Source organism: Mustelus asterias, chromosome 23, assembly GCF_964213995.1.
Source record: "Mustelus asterias chromosome 23, sMusAst1.hap1.1, whole genome shotgun sequence".
NCBI lineage: Eukaryota > Metazoa > Chordata > Chondrichthyes > Carcharhiniformes > Triakidae > Mustelus > Mustelus asterias.
The window spans coordinates 3,464,273-3,481,833 of NC_135823.1; the positions used below are offsets into that span (position 1 = coordinate 3,464,273).

The following is a 17,561-nucleotide window of genomic DNA, read 5'->3' on the forward strand; positions in this document are numbered from 1 at the left end:
GGCCTTTGGATGTTTGTGCAATGAGCTGGGCCATGCTGTGAGCCGGGTCTAGGGGTGTCTGAGCTGTGAGGCTAGTCTGGGGAATGGGCCATATCTGTGTGTGTGCATATTTATGTATGAGAGTATTGAAGAGAGTGAGTGAGAGGAGAGAGTGTGTGAACAGCCAGTGATTGTGGTACACATCGGTACAAACCACATAAGTAAAAAAAGGGATGAGGTCTTAAAAAGCAGAATACAGGGAGCTAGGAAGAAAGTTAAGAAATTGGACCCTAAAAGTCTCAGGATTACTACTGGTGCCACGAGCTAGTCAGAGTAGAAATGACAGGATATATCAGATAAATACTTGGTTGAAGAGATGGTGTCGGGGGGGGGGGGGGTTTCAGATTCTTGGGGCATTGGGACCGGTTCTGGGGGAGGTGGGACCTGTAAAAATTGGATGGGTTACACCTGGGCAAGACTGGGACTGATGTCCCAGGGGGACTGTTTGCGAGAGTGGTTGGGGAGGGTTTAAACTAATATGCCAGAGGGATGGGAACCTATGTGAGGCGTCAGAAAAGGAGGGAGCAAGGACAAAAATAAAAGGTAGAAAAGGGAATAAGAAAAGTGATAGGCAGAGAAACCAAGGACAAAATTCAAACAGGGCTATAGAGAAAAATATTGGGAGCAAGGCAAACAATGTTAAAAAGACAAGTTTAAAGGTTCTGTGCCTTAATGCACGGAGCGTTTGCAATAAAGTGGATGAACTAAACGCGCAGATGGATGTAAAAGGGCATGATATAATTGGGATTACGGAGACATGGCTGCAGGGTGACCAGGGGTGGGAATTAAATGTCCCAGGGTATTCAATATTTAGGGAGGACAGGCATAAAGGAAAAGGTGGGAGTGGCACTGCCAGTTAAAGAGGAAATTAACACAATAGTGAGAAAGGATATTAGCTCTGACAACGTGGAGTCTGTATGGGTAGAGTTGAGAAATACCAAGGGGCAAAAAGCATTAGTGGGTGTCACATACATAAACCCCAAAACTGCAGTGGTGATGTTGGGAATGGCATTAAACAGGAAATTAGAGCTGTATGTGATAAGGGAATATCGGTGATTATGGGTGATTTTAATCTGCACATAGATTGGGCAAATCAAATTAGCCACAATGCCATAGAGGAGGAATTCCTGGAGTGTATAGGGGATGGTTTTCTTGACCAATATGTGGAGGAACCAACGAGAGAGCAGACCACCTTAAACTGGGTACTGGGTAATGAGAAGGGAATCATTGCCAATCTAGCTGTACGAGACCCCTTGGGAATGAGTGACCATAACATGATAGAATTTTTTATCAAGATGGAGAGTGAAGGAGTTGATTCGGAGACTCGGATGCTGAACCTTAATAAAGGAAACTATGAGGATATGAGGTGTGAGTTGGCCTTGATAGATTGAGGAGAGTTACTTAAAGGGATGGCAGTGGATAGGCAATGGCAAACATTCAAGGAACACATGGGGGAACTGCAGCAACTGTTTATTCCTGTCTGGCACAAAAGCAAAATAGGTAAGAGAGCCAATCCATGGCTTGCAAAGGAAATTAGAGAGAATATCCGATCTAAGGAAGAAGCATATAGATTGGCCAAGAAAGATAATAAGGCTGAGGATTGGGAACAGTTTAGAATTCAACAAAGAAGGACTAAGGGATTGATTAAAAGGGGAAAATACAGTACAAAAGTAAGCTTGCAGGGAACATAAAGACTGACACAAAGAGTTCCTATAGATATGTGAAGAGGAAGAGGTTGGTGAAAATAAATGTAGGCCCCCTACAGACAGAAACGGGGCAATGTATAATAGGGGACAAAGAAATGGCTGAACAACTGAATACATATATCGGTTCTGCCTTCATGAAAGAGAACACAAATCAGATATCAGAAATGTTGGAAAAAGCAAGATTTAGTGAGAGGGAAGAACTGAGGGAGGTCAATATTAGTAGAGAAATGGTGCTGGGAAAATTAATGGGACTGAAGGTGGATAAATCTCCAGGGCCTGAAAATCTACATCCCAGAGTGTTTAAGGAAGTGGCTCGAGAAATAGTGGATGCATTGGTGATCATCTTCCAGGATTCTATAGATTCTGGAACAGATTGGAAGGTAGTTAATGTCACTCCAATATTCAAAAAGAGAGGTAGAGAGAAAACAGGGAATTATAGACCAGTAAGCTTAACGTCGGTAGTGGGGAAAATTCTCTAATCCATTCTTCAGGACCTTATAGCAGACCGTTTAGAAAGCAGTGGCAGGATCAGACAGAGTCAGCATGGGTTTATGAAGGGGAAATCATGCTTGACAAATCTGTTGGAATTCTTTGAAGATGTAACTTGTAGAGTTGGCAAGGGGGTACCAGTAGATGTGGTATGTTTGGACTTTCAGAAAGCGTTTGACAAAGTCCCGCATAAGAGATTATCATGCACGATTAAAGGGCATGGGATTGGGGGAGGTGTATTGAGGTGGATAGAAAACTGGTTGGCAGAGAGGAAACAAAAGAGTAGGAATTAATGTGTGCTTTTCAAATTGGCAGGCAGTAACTAGTGGGGTGCCACAGGGATTGGTGCTGGGACCCCAGCTATTCACAATATATATTAATAATTTGGATGAGGGAACAAAATGTAACATCTCAAAGATGATACCAAGTTGGGTGAGAGGGTGAACCGTGAAACGGATGCAGAGATCCTTCAGAATGATCTGGATAGGTTGGGTGAGTGGGCAAATCAATGGCAGATGCAGTATAATTTGGACAAGTGTGAGGTTATTCACTTTGGAAGCAAAAACAAGAAGGCAGATTACTACCTGAATGGCTGTAAATTGGAAGAGGGGAGTGTGCAGCAGGACCTGGGTGTCCTTGTGCACTAGTCACTGAAGGTAAGCATGCAGGTGCAGCAGACGGTAAAGAAGGCAAATGGCATGTTGGCCTTCATTGTGAGAGGTTTCGAGTACAGGAGCAGGGATGTGTGTTGTGAAAGAAGCCACAGTTGTGTGTGTGTGTGAAAGAGGCAAAGAAGTGTATGTGTGCATGTGTGTGAAAGAGAGAAAGAGTGGGATGGGTATATTTTTTCTGTGTGTGTGTGTGTTTCAGAGAGAGGAGAGAGTCAGTGTGTGATCATGTATGAGAGAAGCAAGGGTGTGTTTTAAAGGGAGAAAGGGGATTATGGTATGTGTGTTTGTGAAATTTTGTGTGTGCATGATTTTGTGTGTCTGAGAGACAGTGTGGAGTCAGTTTGAGCAAGTGTGTGCAAGAGAAACAAGAGTTGCCTGTGTGTAATTTCTTGTATGTGTGTGTTTGTGTCATAGAGAGGTAAGCGCATGTAGAACATAGAACATAGAACAGTACAGCACAGAACAGGCCCTTCGGCCCACGTTGTTGTGCCGAGCTTTGTCTGAAACCCAGATCAAGCTATTTCCTCCCTATCATCCCGAAGTACTCCATGTGCTTATCCAATAGCTTCTTAAATGTTCCTAAAGTTTCTGACTCCACTATCACTGCAGGCAGTCCATTCCACACCCCAACCACTCTCTGAGTACAAAACCTACCTCGGACATCCTTCCTATATCTCCCCCCATGAACCCTATAGTTATGCTCCCTAGTTACCACTCCATTCACCCGAGGAAATAGTCTTTGAACGTTCACTCTATCTATCCCCCTCATCATCTTATAAACCTCTATCAAGTCTCCTCTCAACCTCCTCCGCTCCAAAGAGAAAAGCCCAAGTTCCCTCAACCTTTCCTCATAAGACCTACCTTCCAAACCAGGCAGCATCCTGGTAAATCTCCTTTGCACTCTTTCCAGTGTCTCCACATCCTTCTTATAGTGAGGTGACCAGAACTGCACACAATATTCCAAATGTGGTCTCACCAAGGTCCTGTACAGTTGCAGCATAACCCCACGGCTCTTAAACTCAAACCCCCTGTTAATGAATGCCAACACACTATAGGCCTTCTTCACGGCTCTATCCACTTGAGTGGCAACCTTCAGAGATCTATGGATAAGAACCCCAAGATCTCTCTGTTCCTCCACATTCTTCAGAACCCTACAAAAGACTCCTAGGATATATTTCATCAGGCCCAGGGGACTTATCAACTTTCAGTTTATTCAAAATTGCTAGTACATCTTCCATCCGAACATCTACTTCCTCCAGCCTGTGACACCCTCTCTTCCTCAAAAACATGGCCCCTCTCCTTGGTGAACACCGAAGAAAAGTATTCATTCATCACCTCTCCTATCTCTTTTGACTCCATGCACAAATTCCCACTGCCGTCCTTGACCGGCCCCAACCTCACCCTGGTCATTCTTTTATTCCTCACATTAGAGTAAAAAGCCTTGGGGTTTTCCTTGATCCGACCCGCCAAGGACTTCTCATGCCCCCTCCTAGCTCTCCTAAGCCCCTTTTTCAGCTCATTTCTTGCTAACTTGTAACCCTCCATCGAGCCAACTGAACCTTGTTTTCTCAACCTTACATATGCTTCCTTCTTCCTCTTGACAAGACATTCCACCTCTTTTGTGAACCATGGTTCCCTCACTCGGCCATTTCCTCTCTGCCTGGTAGGGACATACCTATCAAGGACACGCAGTATTTGTTCCTTGAAAAAGTTCCACTTTTCATGAGTGCTTTTCCTGACAATTTTTGTTCCCATCCTATGCTTCCTAATTCCCGCCTGATTGCATCATAATTACCTCTCCCCCAATTGTAAACTATGCCCTGCCACATGGCCCTCTCCCTCTCCATTGCAATAACAAAAGACACCGAATTGTGGTCACTATCTCCAAAGTGCTCTCCCACAACCAAATCCAACACTTGGCCCGGTTCATTTCCCATTACCAAATCCAATGTGGCCCCACCTCTTGTCGGCTTATCCACATATTGTGTCAGGAACCCCTCCTGCACACACTGCACAAAAACTGCCCCATCCGAACTATTCGACCTATAAAGGCTCCAATCAATATTTGGAAAGTTAAAGTCCCCCATGACAACTACCCTGTGACCTCCACACCTATCCATAATCTGCTTCGCAATTTCTTGCTCCACATCTCTATTACTATTTGGGGGCCTATAGTAAACTCCTAACAATGTGACCGCTCCTTTTCTATTCCTAACCTCAGCCCATATTACCTCTGTAGGCAGATCCCCTTCGAAATGCCTTTCTGCAGCCGTTACACTCTCTTTGATTAACAGTGCCACTCCTCCACCTCTTTTACCAGCTACCCTACACTTACTGAAACATCTATACCCCGGAACTTCCAACAACCATTCCTGTCCTTGTTCTACCCATGTCTCCGTAATGGCCACAACATCGTAGTCCCAAGTGCCAATCCACGCCCCAAGTTCACCTACCTTATTTCGGATGCTCCTTGCATTGAAGTAGACACACTTCAACCCACCTTCTTGTCTGCTCGTACCCACCTTTGACCATGATACCCTTCCCAGTACCTCACTACACTCACTGACCTCCGGACTACAACTCCTTTTCCCATCCCCCTGACAAATTAGTTTAAACCCCCCCGAAGAGCTGTAGCAAATTTCCCTCCCAGGATATTGGTGCCCCTCTGGTTCAGATGCACCCCGTCCTGTTGGTACAGGTCCCACCTTCCCCAGAAAGTGTTCCAATTATCCACACAGCTGAAACCCTCCCTCCGACACCATCCCTGCATCCATCTGTTTAACTGCACTCTCTCCCTGTTCCTCAACTCGCTATCCCGTGGCACCGGCAACATACCGGAGATGACAACATGGTTTGTCCTGGCTCTCAGCTTCCACCCTAGCTCCCTGAATTCCTGTTTTAAATCCCCGTCCCCTCTCTTACCTATGTCTTTGGTGCCGACGTGCACCACGACTTGTGACTGTTCCCCCTCCCCCTTTAGAATCCTGAAGACACGGTCGGAGATGTCACCGACCCTGGCATCTGGGAGGCAACATACCATCCGTGAGTCTCTCTTGTTGCCACAGAACTTCCTATCTATCCCTCTAACAAACGAGTCCCCAATAACTATAGCTCTACCGCTCTCCCCCTTTCCCTTCTGAGCCACAGGGACGGACTCAGCGCTGGCGATCTGGTCACTGCGGCTTACCACTGGTAGGTCGCCCCCCTCACCTGTATTCAAAGTGGAATACTTGTTGCTAAGGGGAATGACCACAGGGGATCCCTGCACCGACTGCTTCCTCCCAGCCCCTCTCACTGTCACCCATCTATTTTCATTCCCTGGAGCAACTATATCCCTGAAGCTTGTGTCTATGGCCCTCTCTGCCTCCCTGATGACCCTAAGCTCATCCAACTCCAGCTCCCTAACGCGGTCTTGGAGGAGCTGCAGATGGGTGCACCTCCCACAGGTGTAATCAGCAGGGACACTGACGGTGTCCCTCACCTCAAACATTCTGCAGGAGGTACATTGCACTGCCTTCACTTCCATCCCCTCCATATAACTTACTGCTACAAAGAAAAAGAATTGCTCCAATGGAACACTGAACCCTTTTTCCCCTTCCTCAGAGTGCACTGGGAAAGAAGTTTAAAAAGCAGGAACACAGAGCGGTGACAGTTTAAAGAGTGGGAACACAGAGCGGTGACAGTTTAAAGAGTGGGAACACAGAGCGGTGACAGTTTAAAGAGTGGGAACACAGAGCGGTGACAGTTTAAAAAGCGGGAACACAGAGCGGTGACAGTTTAAAGAGTGGGAATACAGAGCGGTGACAGTTTTGTAATAAATGTGTAACTGAATCAGAAAAAAATGGTGTATGTGAGAGAGAGGGAGAGTGATTCTGTGTATATGGCATATGTGAGAGACAGAGAGTGATTGTGTGTGTGTGAGAAAGAGAGGGGGAAAGAAGGAGGAGAGAGTAAGGTGTGTGTTTGTGTATGTCATTGAGGTCGAGTGGAATGTGTGTGTGCGAGAGAGGGTAGTGTATGAATGTTTGGTGTATACGTAGGATAGAGAAGCAAGTATATGTGTCTGTGAGAGAGAAATAAGTGTTTTTCTACATGGAAATAAATGTCCAGTGTCTACTTGTCAAGCCAGCTCTGAATCCTATATGATGTGGAGATGCCGACGTTGTACTGGGGTGGGCATGCATGAGGACGGCCTTAACCGGGATCTTGGGTTCATGTCACACTACATGGCCTGGGCTTGCAAAATCCTACTAAATGTCCTGGCTTGAGACAATTCACAGCTCTTTAACCTGTGATTATCCCTCTCTCCACTCGCAGTGTCTGTACCTGCAAAGTCTTGATTACCAGTAAAGACTCGCATTCCAACAAGTCTTCACATTCCAATCTGTAATAATCTTACAATTGTGTCTTGCCTATATATGTCATGTTTGTGAAACCTACCTCTCCACTCACCTGATGAAGGAGCAAATAAACCTGTTGGACTTTAACCTGGTGTTGAGACTTCTTACCGGGTAAAGGGCCATAAAATCGCAATCTGGTTCCACATTGTGTCTGATATTAGTGATGTCACAATGGAGAGCTGCCTGAATCAGCCAATAGGAATCACCCTGACGTCTCCAATCCCCACCCATCCAGAGCCAACTTTTCCGGGCAGAGCGAGAAGCCGCGATTGCGCATGTCCAAGGGAGAGGGGAAGCTGCGCATGTGCAGGGGAAGGCGCGCCTCCCCGCCCTTAATGCTGAGGTTTTGACAAATGGGAAGAGTTGGAGCACCGGAAGGAGTCTGGCCCTCGAGCCAATCAGAGCGCGGGCCGCGCGGGCTTTGTGTGAATGAAGATTGACCTTCAGACAGACTCAAAGTTTCTCCTGTCGCCAACATCTGTGAGTAAAACACTTGCTTTTCTCCCTCTTTCCATTTCTTTTCTCATTCTGGAGGAAATTGGGGACTTGCAGCAACTGAAGGAAAAGGAAGTGAATCCAGTCTGTACATTCCACACATCTTTAATCCAGTCATATAGACATATATCTGTCTGGCAGTCTGCATGGAGATTTTCAGCTCTCTGTGTCCAGGACAGGAAGCAATGAGCATGGATCTGTCAATCAGCCTCAATCAGCACCTTCAGGAGAATTGGGAGGGTGAATATTAGATACAGCAGAGTGAGAATGGAGGGAGAGTGTGTGGGATGGAGATTTACACCTTTTGGGGAATGAGGGAGGAAAGAATGTTCCATAGAAACTAGAATTGTCTGTTCTGAATTTCTATCCTGTACGGACACTGATGACTAATGGGGCGGCACGGGAGCACAGTGGTTAGCACTGCTGCTTCACAGCTCCAGGGACCTGGGTTCGATTCCCGGCTTGGGTCACTGTCTGTGTGGAGTTTGCACATTCTCCTCGTGTCTGCGTGGGTTTCCTCCGGGTGCTCCGGTTTCCTCCCACAGTCCAAAGATGTGCGGGTTAGGTTGATTGGCCATGCTAAAAATTGCCCTTAGTGTCCTGAGATGTGTAGGTTAGAGGGATTAGTGGGTAAATATGTAGGGACGTGGGGCTAGGGCCTGGGTGGGATTGTGGTCGGTACAGACTCGATGGGCCAAACGGCCTCTTTCTGTACTGTAGGGTTTCTATGATTTCTATGACTATTGTAAACTCCTTTTACAGGCTATCAGAAGCTGAACATTTACAGATAGACGTCTCAAAACAAACTTAACATCAACATGTGACAGAGTCAAATACTTGGCACCTCAATCTCATCGGCCTTTGCATCTGGGAGGAGAAAATGTTTCTCTGCTCTGCCTGCTTCATAAGGCTTTAAACATCAGTGTGACTGGCAAAGCACCAAGACACACACACCCTTGAGTGAGAGTGTTCCAGTGAACTGACTGTGGAAAGAGCTTTAACCATTACACGGCCTGAACAAATATTGCAGCCTTCACAGCGGAGAAAGACCATACATGTGTTCTGTGTGAGATTTAACTGGTCGTTTAACCTGGAGAGTCACAAGGACACCTGCACCATGGAGAAACCGTGGAAATGTGGGGACTGTGGGAAGGGATTTGAGTCCCCATCTCACCTGGAAACACATCGACGCAGTCACACTGGAGAGAGACCGTTCACCTGCTGTTTCTGTGGAAAGGGATTCAGTGATCCATCAAATCTGCGGAGACACCAGCGAGTTCACACTGGGAAGGGACTAGACACTTGCTCTGAGTGTGGGAAAGGATTCAGTAATACTTCAAACCTGCGGAGACACCAGCGAGTTCACAGTGGGGAGGGATTGTTCACTTGTTCTGAGTGTGGGAAGGGATTCACTCAGTTATCCAACCTGCGGAGCCATCAGCGAGTTCACACTGGTAAGGGATTGTTCACCTGCTCTGACTGTGGGAAGCAATTTACTCAGTTATCCAACCTGCTCACCCACCATGTCACTCACACCCAGGAGAGACCCTTTAAATGCTCTGACTGTGGAAGTTGCTTCAAAAGCTCTCGGGTACTGATGTCCCACCAGCGCATTCACACTGAGGAGAGACCATTCAGCTGCTCTCATTGTACCAAGAGGTTTAGAACATCATTCAACCTGCGGGTACACCAGCGAGTTCACACCGGGGAGAGACCATTCACCTGCTCTGTGTGTGGGAAGGGATTCAATCAGTCATCCCATCTGCGGAAACACCAGCGAGTTCACAAGTCATAGAGTCATACAATTCAGAAAAAGCCCATCGAGTCTGCACCAATGAAACAATATTAAATCTATACTAATTCCACTTTCCAGCAGTTGGCCTATATTTTGAATGTCTTGATATATCAAGTGCTCATACACATATCTTTTAAAGGTTGTGAGGTTTCCCACCTCCACTACCCTCCCAGGCAGTGCATTCCAGATTCCCACCACCCTGTGGGTGAAAACATTTTTCCTCAAATTCCCTCTAAATATCCTGCCCCTCGTTCGTGATCCTTCAATGAAGGGAACAGCTGCTTCCTATCCATCCAGTCCAGATGCCTCATAACCTTATACACCTCCATCAGGTGTCCCCTCTAAAGAAAACAATCCAAGCTTATTCAGCCTCTCGTCATTGCTCAAATGCTCTCTCCCAGGCAATGTCCTGGTAAATCTCCTCTGCATCCTCTACAGTGCGATCATTACCTTCCTATAGTAAGGCAAACAGAACTGTACACAGTACCCCAGCTGTGGCCTAAGCATGGTTTTGTACAGCTCCATCATAAACTTCCTGCTCTTATGATCTATGCCACGACTGTTAAAGGCAAGTGTCCCATATACCTTCTTACCCTGTCCTGCTGCCTTCAGGGATCTGTGGAAAAGCACCCTCTGATCCCTCTGAACTTCCTTGTGTCTTGCCAGTCTTTTATTACTCCCTTGTCTTGTTACTCCTTCCGAAGTGCATTACTTCACAGTTTTCAGGGTTAAATTCCATCTGCTGCTATTCTGACTATTTGACCAACCTGACTATATCTTCCTGCAACATAAAACCTTCTTTCTCGCTATTGACCACCGTGCCAATCTTCATGTCTTCCACAAACTTGCTTATCATCCCTCCTCTGCCACATGTCATCTATAATCGTTGATATATATCATGAACAATAAGGGACCCAGCGCTGATTCCTGTGGATCACCACTCCACCGGCCTCCAGTCACACAAACAGCCTTCTATCATCACCCTTTGTCACCTACCACTAAGCCAGTTCTGGATCCATCTTGCCATGTTACCCTGGATCCCATGTGTATTTACCTTCTTTATCAGTGTCCCATATGGGGCTTTGCTGAAATCCATATAAACTACATCAACTACACTATCCTCATAGACGTACCCAATCACGACCTCGAAAAATTCAATCACATTCATTATGCATGCCCTCCCTCTAACCAAGCTTTGCTGACTATCCATGATCAAATTTTTCCTCTCCAAGTGGAGATTAATTTTCTCCTTCAGAATTTTCTCCAATAGTTTCCTTACTGCTGATATGAGACTCACTGATTTGTAATTCCCTGGTTTATCTCTACCATCCTTCTTGCAAAGTGCATTCACATTAGTTGTCCTCCCTCCAATCTTCTGGCATCTCCCCTGAGCCCCCATGATTTCCTCCCTTGCGTCCCACAGCAGCTTGGGACACAAATCTTCCAGATCTGGAGATCTGTCCACTTTTTAAGCCCACCAAAACTTCCAATACCTCCTCAGTCCCTATGTCAAACTGTTCAAGAACCTCACAGTCCCTCTCTCTAAATTCTGTACCCATGTCCTCCTCCCGAGTGAAGATAGGTGTGAAGCATTCATATAACATCCTACCAATGTCCTCTGGCTCCACCTATAGATTGCCCTCTTGGCCCCCAATGGGCACTATTCTTTCCCTGGTTCCCCTTTATATACTCTCAGAATATCTTGGGATTCTCCTCAATGTTACCCACCAGTACTTTTTCAGGCCCCCTCTTGGCTCTCCTAATTGCTTTAAGTTTCTGCTGCAGATTTTCCTACAGGCAGCTGTTCCCAGTATACTTTGGCCAGACCTTATTCCAATACAATCTGCCTTCTCTCTCTCATCCCTCCTTACTGCTCTAACTGGCTCGTTCATTAATAATTCACCACCGCCTCCTTTTTTAGACCCTCCCGTTTCACCTGAAGATCCTGTAGCCCAGATGTTGAGTTGCCAGTCCCGCCCTTCTCTGTGATGGCAACAAGATCACAATTCCATTTGTCAATCCATGCCCTTAATTAATGGTTATTGGTTGTAGTAAAGAAACAAAGCATTGATCCAGAGTTAGTGTTAATGACAGAATAAAGGACAGCTCTGTCTGGAAGCAAAAAAACATGAAAACAAGATGGAGACTGGCACTCGGCAAAAAAAAATGGAGGAGAGAGTTCAGGTTGTAAAGTATTTGAACTCAATATTGAGTCCAGAAGGCTGTTTTACAGTGACACTTCTGCCTCACAGGGCCAGGGACCCAGTTTCAATTCCCAGCTTGGGTCACTGTCTGTGTGGAGTTTGCATGTTCTCCCCATGTCAGTATGGGTTTCCTCCCACACTCCAAAGATGTTAGGTTGATTGGCTATGCTAAATTTTCCCTCAGTGTACCTGAAGAGACGCCAGAGTGGCGATTAGCGGATTTTCACTGTAACCTAATTGCAGCGTTAATGCAAGCCTACTTATGACCCTAATAAATAAACTTTAAAACATTGGAAGATGAGGAGCTGTTCGTCCAGCTTGTGTTGGGCTTCTCCGGAACATTCCAGCAGGCCGAGGACAGAAATATGAGCATGAGAGCAAGGTGGTGAATTCTAATGGCAAGCAAGCAGAAGGTCAGGGTCGTGCTTGTGGACTGAGCGGAGGTGTTCCACAAAGAGTCTGGTTACAGGCGACAGATGAATTAAAAAGAAATCATTTGGGTCCAGAACATTGTGAACATCCTTTTACTCTGGTTGTCTCAGCCTCAAGTTATTTTCTGTTTGTTTTTAACCATGTTCTGATTCATTAATATACTTTTATCGGTAAAAATATTTGACTTTTCTGAAATTTTCCTGATGGGATTGATGCACTTTAGGGAATGTGGGTGAGAGGGGTTGGCAGGCTCTTTAACAGAAAGTGAGTCTCTCTAAGGTCATTGGCAAAGGAGCCAGAGGGGGAGATGAGATTTTGTTTTGACACAGCGATGTTAGAAAATGGGGTTCAGGGAGCCAATTAACCCTTTCTCCCCTTTTCCCAAACTCTGAAATGATTCCCAGAGATAACCCTTATTGGTGACACTGGTTAGATTTTATTCAGTATCAATACGAGCTGACACAGGCTAATGTCTGAGCAGTGGTATCAAAGTGCAGCAGCATTACCATTACACTCTGGGTAGAAACACCATCCCCATAGAAATGCTCCCCGCTCTGCCCCAGATGCCATGGCACCAGTCAATGCAACATGTAAAACCTCGACAAATCTCTGTGCTCGGGAAATCCCTTCTTACACTTTTTTACATCACAAAGTCTATGGAGACTGATTTTAACCCAACCATTGCCGAGCTAACATTTGAATGGACCAATTACAAAACCTGTCATTGAACCTTCTGTACCTGCCCAAGCCACGTCAAACTCTCAAACAATTGTCTTCCCACGCTCCGTCCTTGGTACAGGGAGTCAGCATTCCCATGCCAAGCAGTGAAAACATGGTGGCCTTGACACCCAGGTGTCATCGAGGATTCAAGGCACTCTTGTTTTCTTTGTCCTCTGGGAGCTGTTTATGTCCCTGTTCCCACACAGCAAGTCGTCTGTTCTCAGCTCTGTTAGATTTCTGCTGAAGTTTGGCCCCTTTTACACCTTTCGGATCAATAAAACATTTGGTCAATGAAGACCCAAACCACAATTTCCCATCCTGTCACCTGTCAACCATCCTTACCCAGAGCATAATCACAACAGGAATAAAAACAGGAGAAGTGTAACAATCAAATTCAAAATCAATGCACAGCCAGTCATAGAATTTAATTTAATGTTCACTAATTAGCAAAAATACCTGAAGTCCGGGGTCCCCCAGGATTTTTACAGTCCACACCTTGAGGGGAGGAGAACTCTCTCTCTGACCTCTCACTCAATATCACTCCGTTATTTTCCAGTTCTGTCCTGGTCCCGCCTGGAGTAACATCTACTTGATTTTTTTCTCCTGAAGGAGCAGTGTGAGTTCTAGGTTACTAGTTCATAAGGGCAGATGCTTCAAACAACAGATCAAGCATGGATGTGAAAGATTCTCCAGCTCTCTCTTTACCCCTATCCCACTTGTGGACAGTTCTTGCTCTATTATTTCTTCCAAAACCTTAATTGTCCTAATTTATAATATTATTCCTTTTACTTTAATGTTCCTCACTTTGTGAGCATGTGCAGTGAGTTTAATTGGATCCTGATTGTTTTGAACTCAGTTTCTCTCTGGAATGTGTGTCAATACCTTGATGATGTCACAATGTTGTCTCAATCCCCTGGCCACATTAACCATTTCATCTCCTGCTGTGTCTCAAGTAGCTGTGTGTGTTTGGGACCCGCTCTTCACTCCATCTCACCATGAATTTAGACTTGCTATTTTTCACATGTAACAAATCACATCTGCACACTCACTCCGGTATCCCAAAATCATGTCACACATTCTTAACTCTCAGATGTGCGAATGAAAAAATATCAAAGTGAGTGTCTTTCTTATCTCCCCCTGTTATGGTGCTGATATTTCATGGAGTGGCCGGGCTTTCAAATGTGGATTTCTTTAAAACAAAGTTCTTTGATGTAGGAGCGTTTCAGAAACCAAGTATTGTGCTGACTCTCACTGATTTACAACGCAACTAATACAAAGAACTCACGGAGATAATAATTCTGGTTGAAGACATACTTTATTGCCCAGGCCTGGTCCATACATGTAGGAGAATAATTTGGGGAAGACCAAACTATTCTAAATTGCCATGCTTCCAATATTACAATTATAGAACTTCCAAAAATCTTTTGCCCGCCACTCTGCTCAGCCAGCCAGACGTGAGCCATTATTAGTATAGATCATTTACCTTGGCCAATAGCATTTTACTCTGTGGCAGCATGAGAATGCGTAGTCCGTAGAGTTCAAAAGTTCTTTTCCACTGTCTCCGGGCATTTTGTTGGCATTGAGGATAAGTTATTGTCGTTGCACCAGTTCATCAGATTCTCTATCTCATTCCTTTACTCTGTCTCATCATTGTTTGAGTGGTGTCGTCAGCAAACTTGAAAATCGAGTTGGAGGGTAATTTGGCTCCAGAGTCATCGGTGTACAAGGAAATAGTAGAGGGCTGAGAACACAGCCTTATGGGGCACCGGTGTTGAGGATGATCGTGGAGGAGGTGTTGTTGCCTATCCTTACTGATTCTAGATTCCCCCATGAGAGGAAAAATTCTCCCAGCATCTACTCTGTCAAGCCCCCTCAGAATCTGACATGTTTTTATAAGATCACCTCCCAATCCTTGTAAAGTTCAGGTGGGTACAGGACCAACCTGCTCAACATTTCCTCATAAGACAAATCCCTCCATCCCAGGAACCATCTTGGTGAACCTTCTCTGAACTGCTTCTGGTGTTAGTAAATCCCTCAAGTAATGAATTAAAAGAAAAGACATCTTGTGCTCCTTTAACACTCCATTTTTATTCACTCTTCCTTCCCCAAAATCATCATTGTCTAGTTGCCATGCTTCTTGACCACCCTATTCAATTCATTCTTTCCCCTCTCTCCCTCGCTCTCCCTCTCCTCATTTGCTTGATTATACCTTACTCTCTCTCTCCTTGTTTTGACCATTCATTCAGTTTCCCTTCCTGACCTCTCCGTTGGCCGTGCTCACTGCGAACTTCTCCCAGATGTTTTTCTGCACTGAGTGCCATTTAACTGATGGTGCCAGCAGAACCTTTTAGCATCATGTACTCTCACTGTCACCACCACCAATACACTTGTATTTATGGGGAATAGCCACCAGGATTTAGACGCACGTGATTTGTAAGTTTAAAAGTATACTGTTCTTCGAATAGTACAACACAGGAGGCTATTCTGCCTATCGAGTCTCCTTCAAAGTATGACCCAGTTAGTTGCACTCTTCCTCGTGTTTCCTCTTATCATAGCAATTTTATCTTCAATTTATCCAAATCCCTTTTGAAATCTACTATTGAATCTGTATCCAGTGCACTCCAAACCTTCAACACTTGTTGGTTCAGAAACAAGGTCTTTCCTCATGCCACTTCTGAATTTGCCAATCACCTTAAATCTGCGCACTCCGTCTATCGACTCTTCAGTCCTTGATGGTTTCTCTCTACTTGTTCCATCTGAACTTTTCACGATTTTAAACATCTCTTTTTGGCTTTCTCAGCTCTCAGGAGAACAGCCTAAGTTTCTTCAATCTATCCATGTAATGTAATTCCTCATTACTGGAATTATTCTGGCAAATCTCTCTTGTACCCTCCCCACAGTCGTCACATTCTTCCTAAAATGTGCTAGCCGGAATCGGACATAGTACTCCAGCTGAGGCAGAACTAGTGTTTCATACAGTAACACGGACTGCCTTTTTATCTCAATTTTATAAAGCCCACGATCCCATAAGCTTCGTTAACTACATGCTTCCCCTGTCCTGCCCACCCTCAGATTTTTTGCACAAGCAACCTGAAGTCTCTCTCTTCTTGCACCCCCTTTCAAAGGGAGTCGGTTTAGGACAGAGTTGAGGAGGAACTTCTTCTCTCAGAGGGTAGTGAATCTCAGGAATTCTCTGCCCATTGAAGCAGTGGAGGCTACCTCGTTAAATATGTTAAAGTCACAGGTAGATAGATTTCTGATCAATAAGGGAATTAAGGGTTATGGGGAGCGGGCGGGTAAGTGGAACTAAACAGATCAGCCATGATCTTATTGAATGGCGAGGCAGGCTCGAGGGGCTAGATGGCCTACTCCTGCTCCTATTTCTTATGTTCTTATGTTCTTATGATTGTGGTCTGTGGATTAAGAAGTTCAGAATCCAGTCACAGAGGGAGGAGCCGAGGCCCAGGCCGTGACGTTTGGAGATGTGTTTTGTAGGAATAATGGTGTTGAAGGCCGAGCTATAGTCAATAGATAGGAATCTATTGTCCTTGTTATCTAGGTGTTCCAAGGTTGAGTGCAGGGCCAGGGAGATGGCGCCTGCTGCGGGCCTGTTGTGGCAGTAGGCAAACAGTAGTGGATCCAGGTAGTCCGGGAGGCTGGAACTGATTCATGCCATGATTAGCCTTTGCAAGCACTTCATAATGATGGATGTCAGAGCCACCGGACGATAGTCATTAAGGCACATGCATGGCTTTTCTTTGGTACTGGGATGATAGCCGTCTTCTTCAAGCAGATAGGGACCTCAGATTGTTATAAAGAGAGGTTGAAGATGTCTGTGAATACTCCCGCCAGTTGATCTGCGCAGGATCTGAGTGCTCGTCCAGGTACCCCATCCAGGCCAGTTGCCTTCCGTGGGTTGACCTTCAAGAAAGCTGCTCTGAGATCTGCAATCGTGACCTCGGATACAGGTTCATCCAGGGCTTCCAGGGTGGAGGGCGTGCTCTCGTTCACCTCTTGCTCAAAATGGGCGTAGAGTGTACTGAGCTCATCAGGGAGGGGTGCGTTGGAGCTGGTACATGCTCATCTTGAGCATGTACTGAGCTCATCAGGGAGGGGTGCGTTGGAGCTGGTACATGCCTTCATCTTGTAGTCTGCGATGTCTTGCAGACCTTGCCATAGTTGGCAGGGGTCGGTGTGGCAAGCCTGGGACTCTAGCTTGGTCCAGTAATGTCTTTTGGCACCTTTGATGGATCTCCTTAGATCGTATCCTGGATTGGATTGGGACGTCCCCTCAGCAAAATAGTTTGTTAACTTTAGGTGGAAAGATTTAGACACCTGGGTGACATATTGGGGAGGGCAATAGGTGAGTGTGAAACTGAAGCCCAGAGTCGGCACCTTCAAGGGAGGAGAATCGGGGGAAAAGCAGGAGGAGAATAGTAGGATGAATTGGTGTTACAATCAATAGGGAGGAGGGAATGTGTGGTGGGGACAGAGATTTATAGTTTGAGAGGAAGAAGGGTTTTCTGTGACTACTAGAATTGTCAGTTCTGAATTTCTATCCTGTTAGACTTGATGATGTCAACCCTATCACACCCATTAAAGTCTCTATC

General features: G+C 45.6%; 2 protein-coding genes across 2 annotated transcripts in view; one reads left to right on the top strand and one right to left on the bottom strand.

Moving 5' to 3' along the window:
* Window positions 1-17,561, bottom strand: part of LOC144510907 (uncharacterized) — a 347,486-nt gene that overhangs the window by 126,827 nt on the left and 203,098 nt on the right. The gene's annotated exons all lie outside the window — the stretch shown is intronic.
* LOC144510478 (uncharacterized) lies at window positions 7,699-9,665 on the top strand. Its single transcript, XM_078239935.1, has 2 exons — window positions 7,699-7,785; window positions 8,563-9,665. Exon 2 carries the CDS (start codon window positions 8,918-8,920, stop codon window positions 9,593-9,595), a length of 678 nt encoding a protein of 225 aa, XP_078096061.1. The 5' UTR covers window positions 7,699-7,785; window positions 8,563-8,917; the 3' UTR covers window positions 9,596-9,665.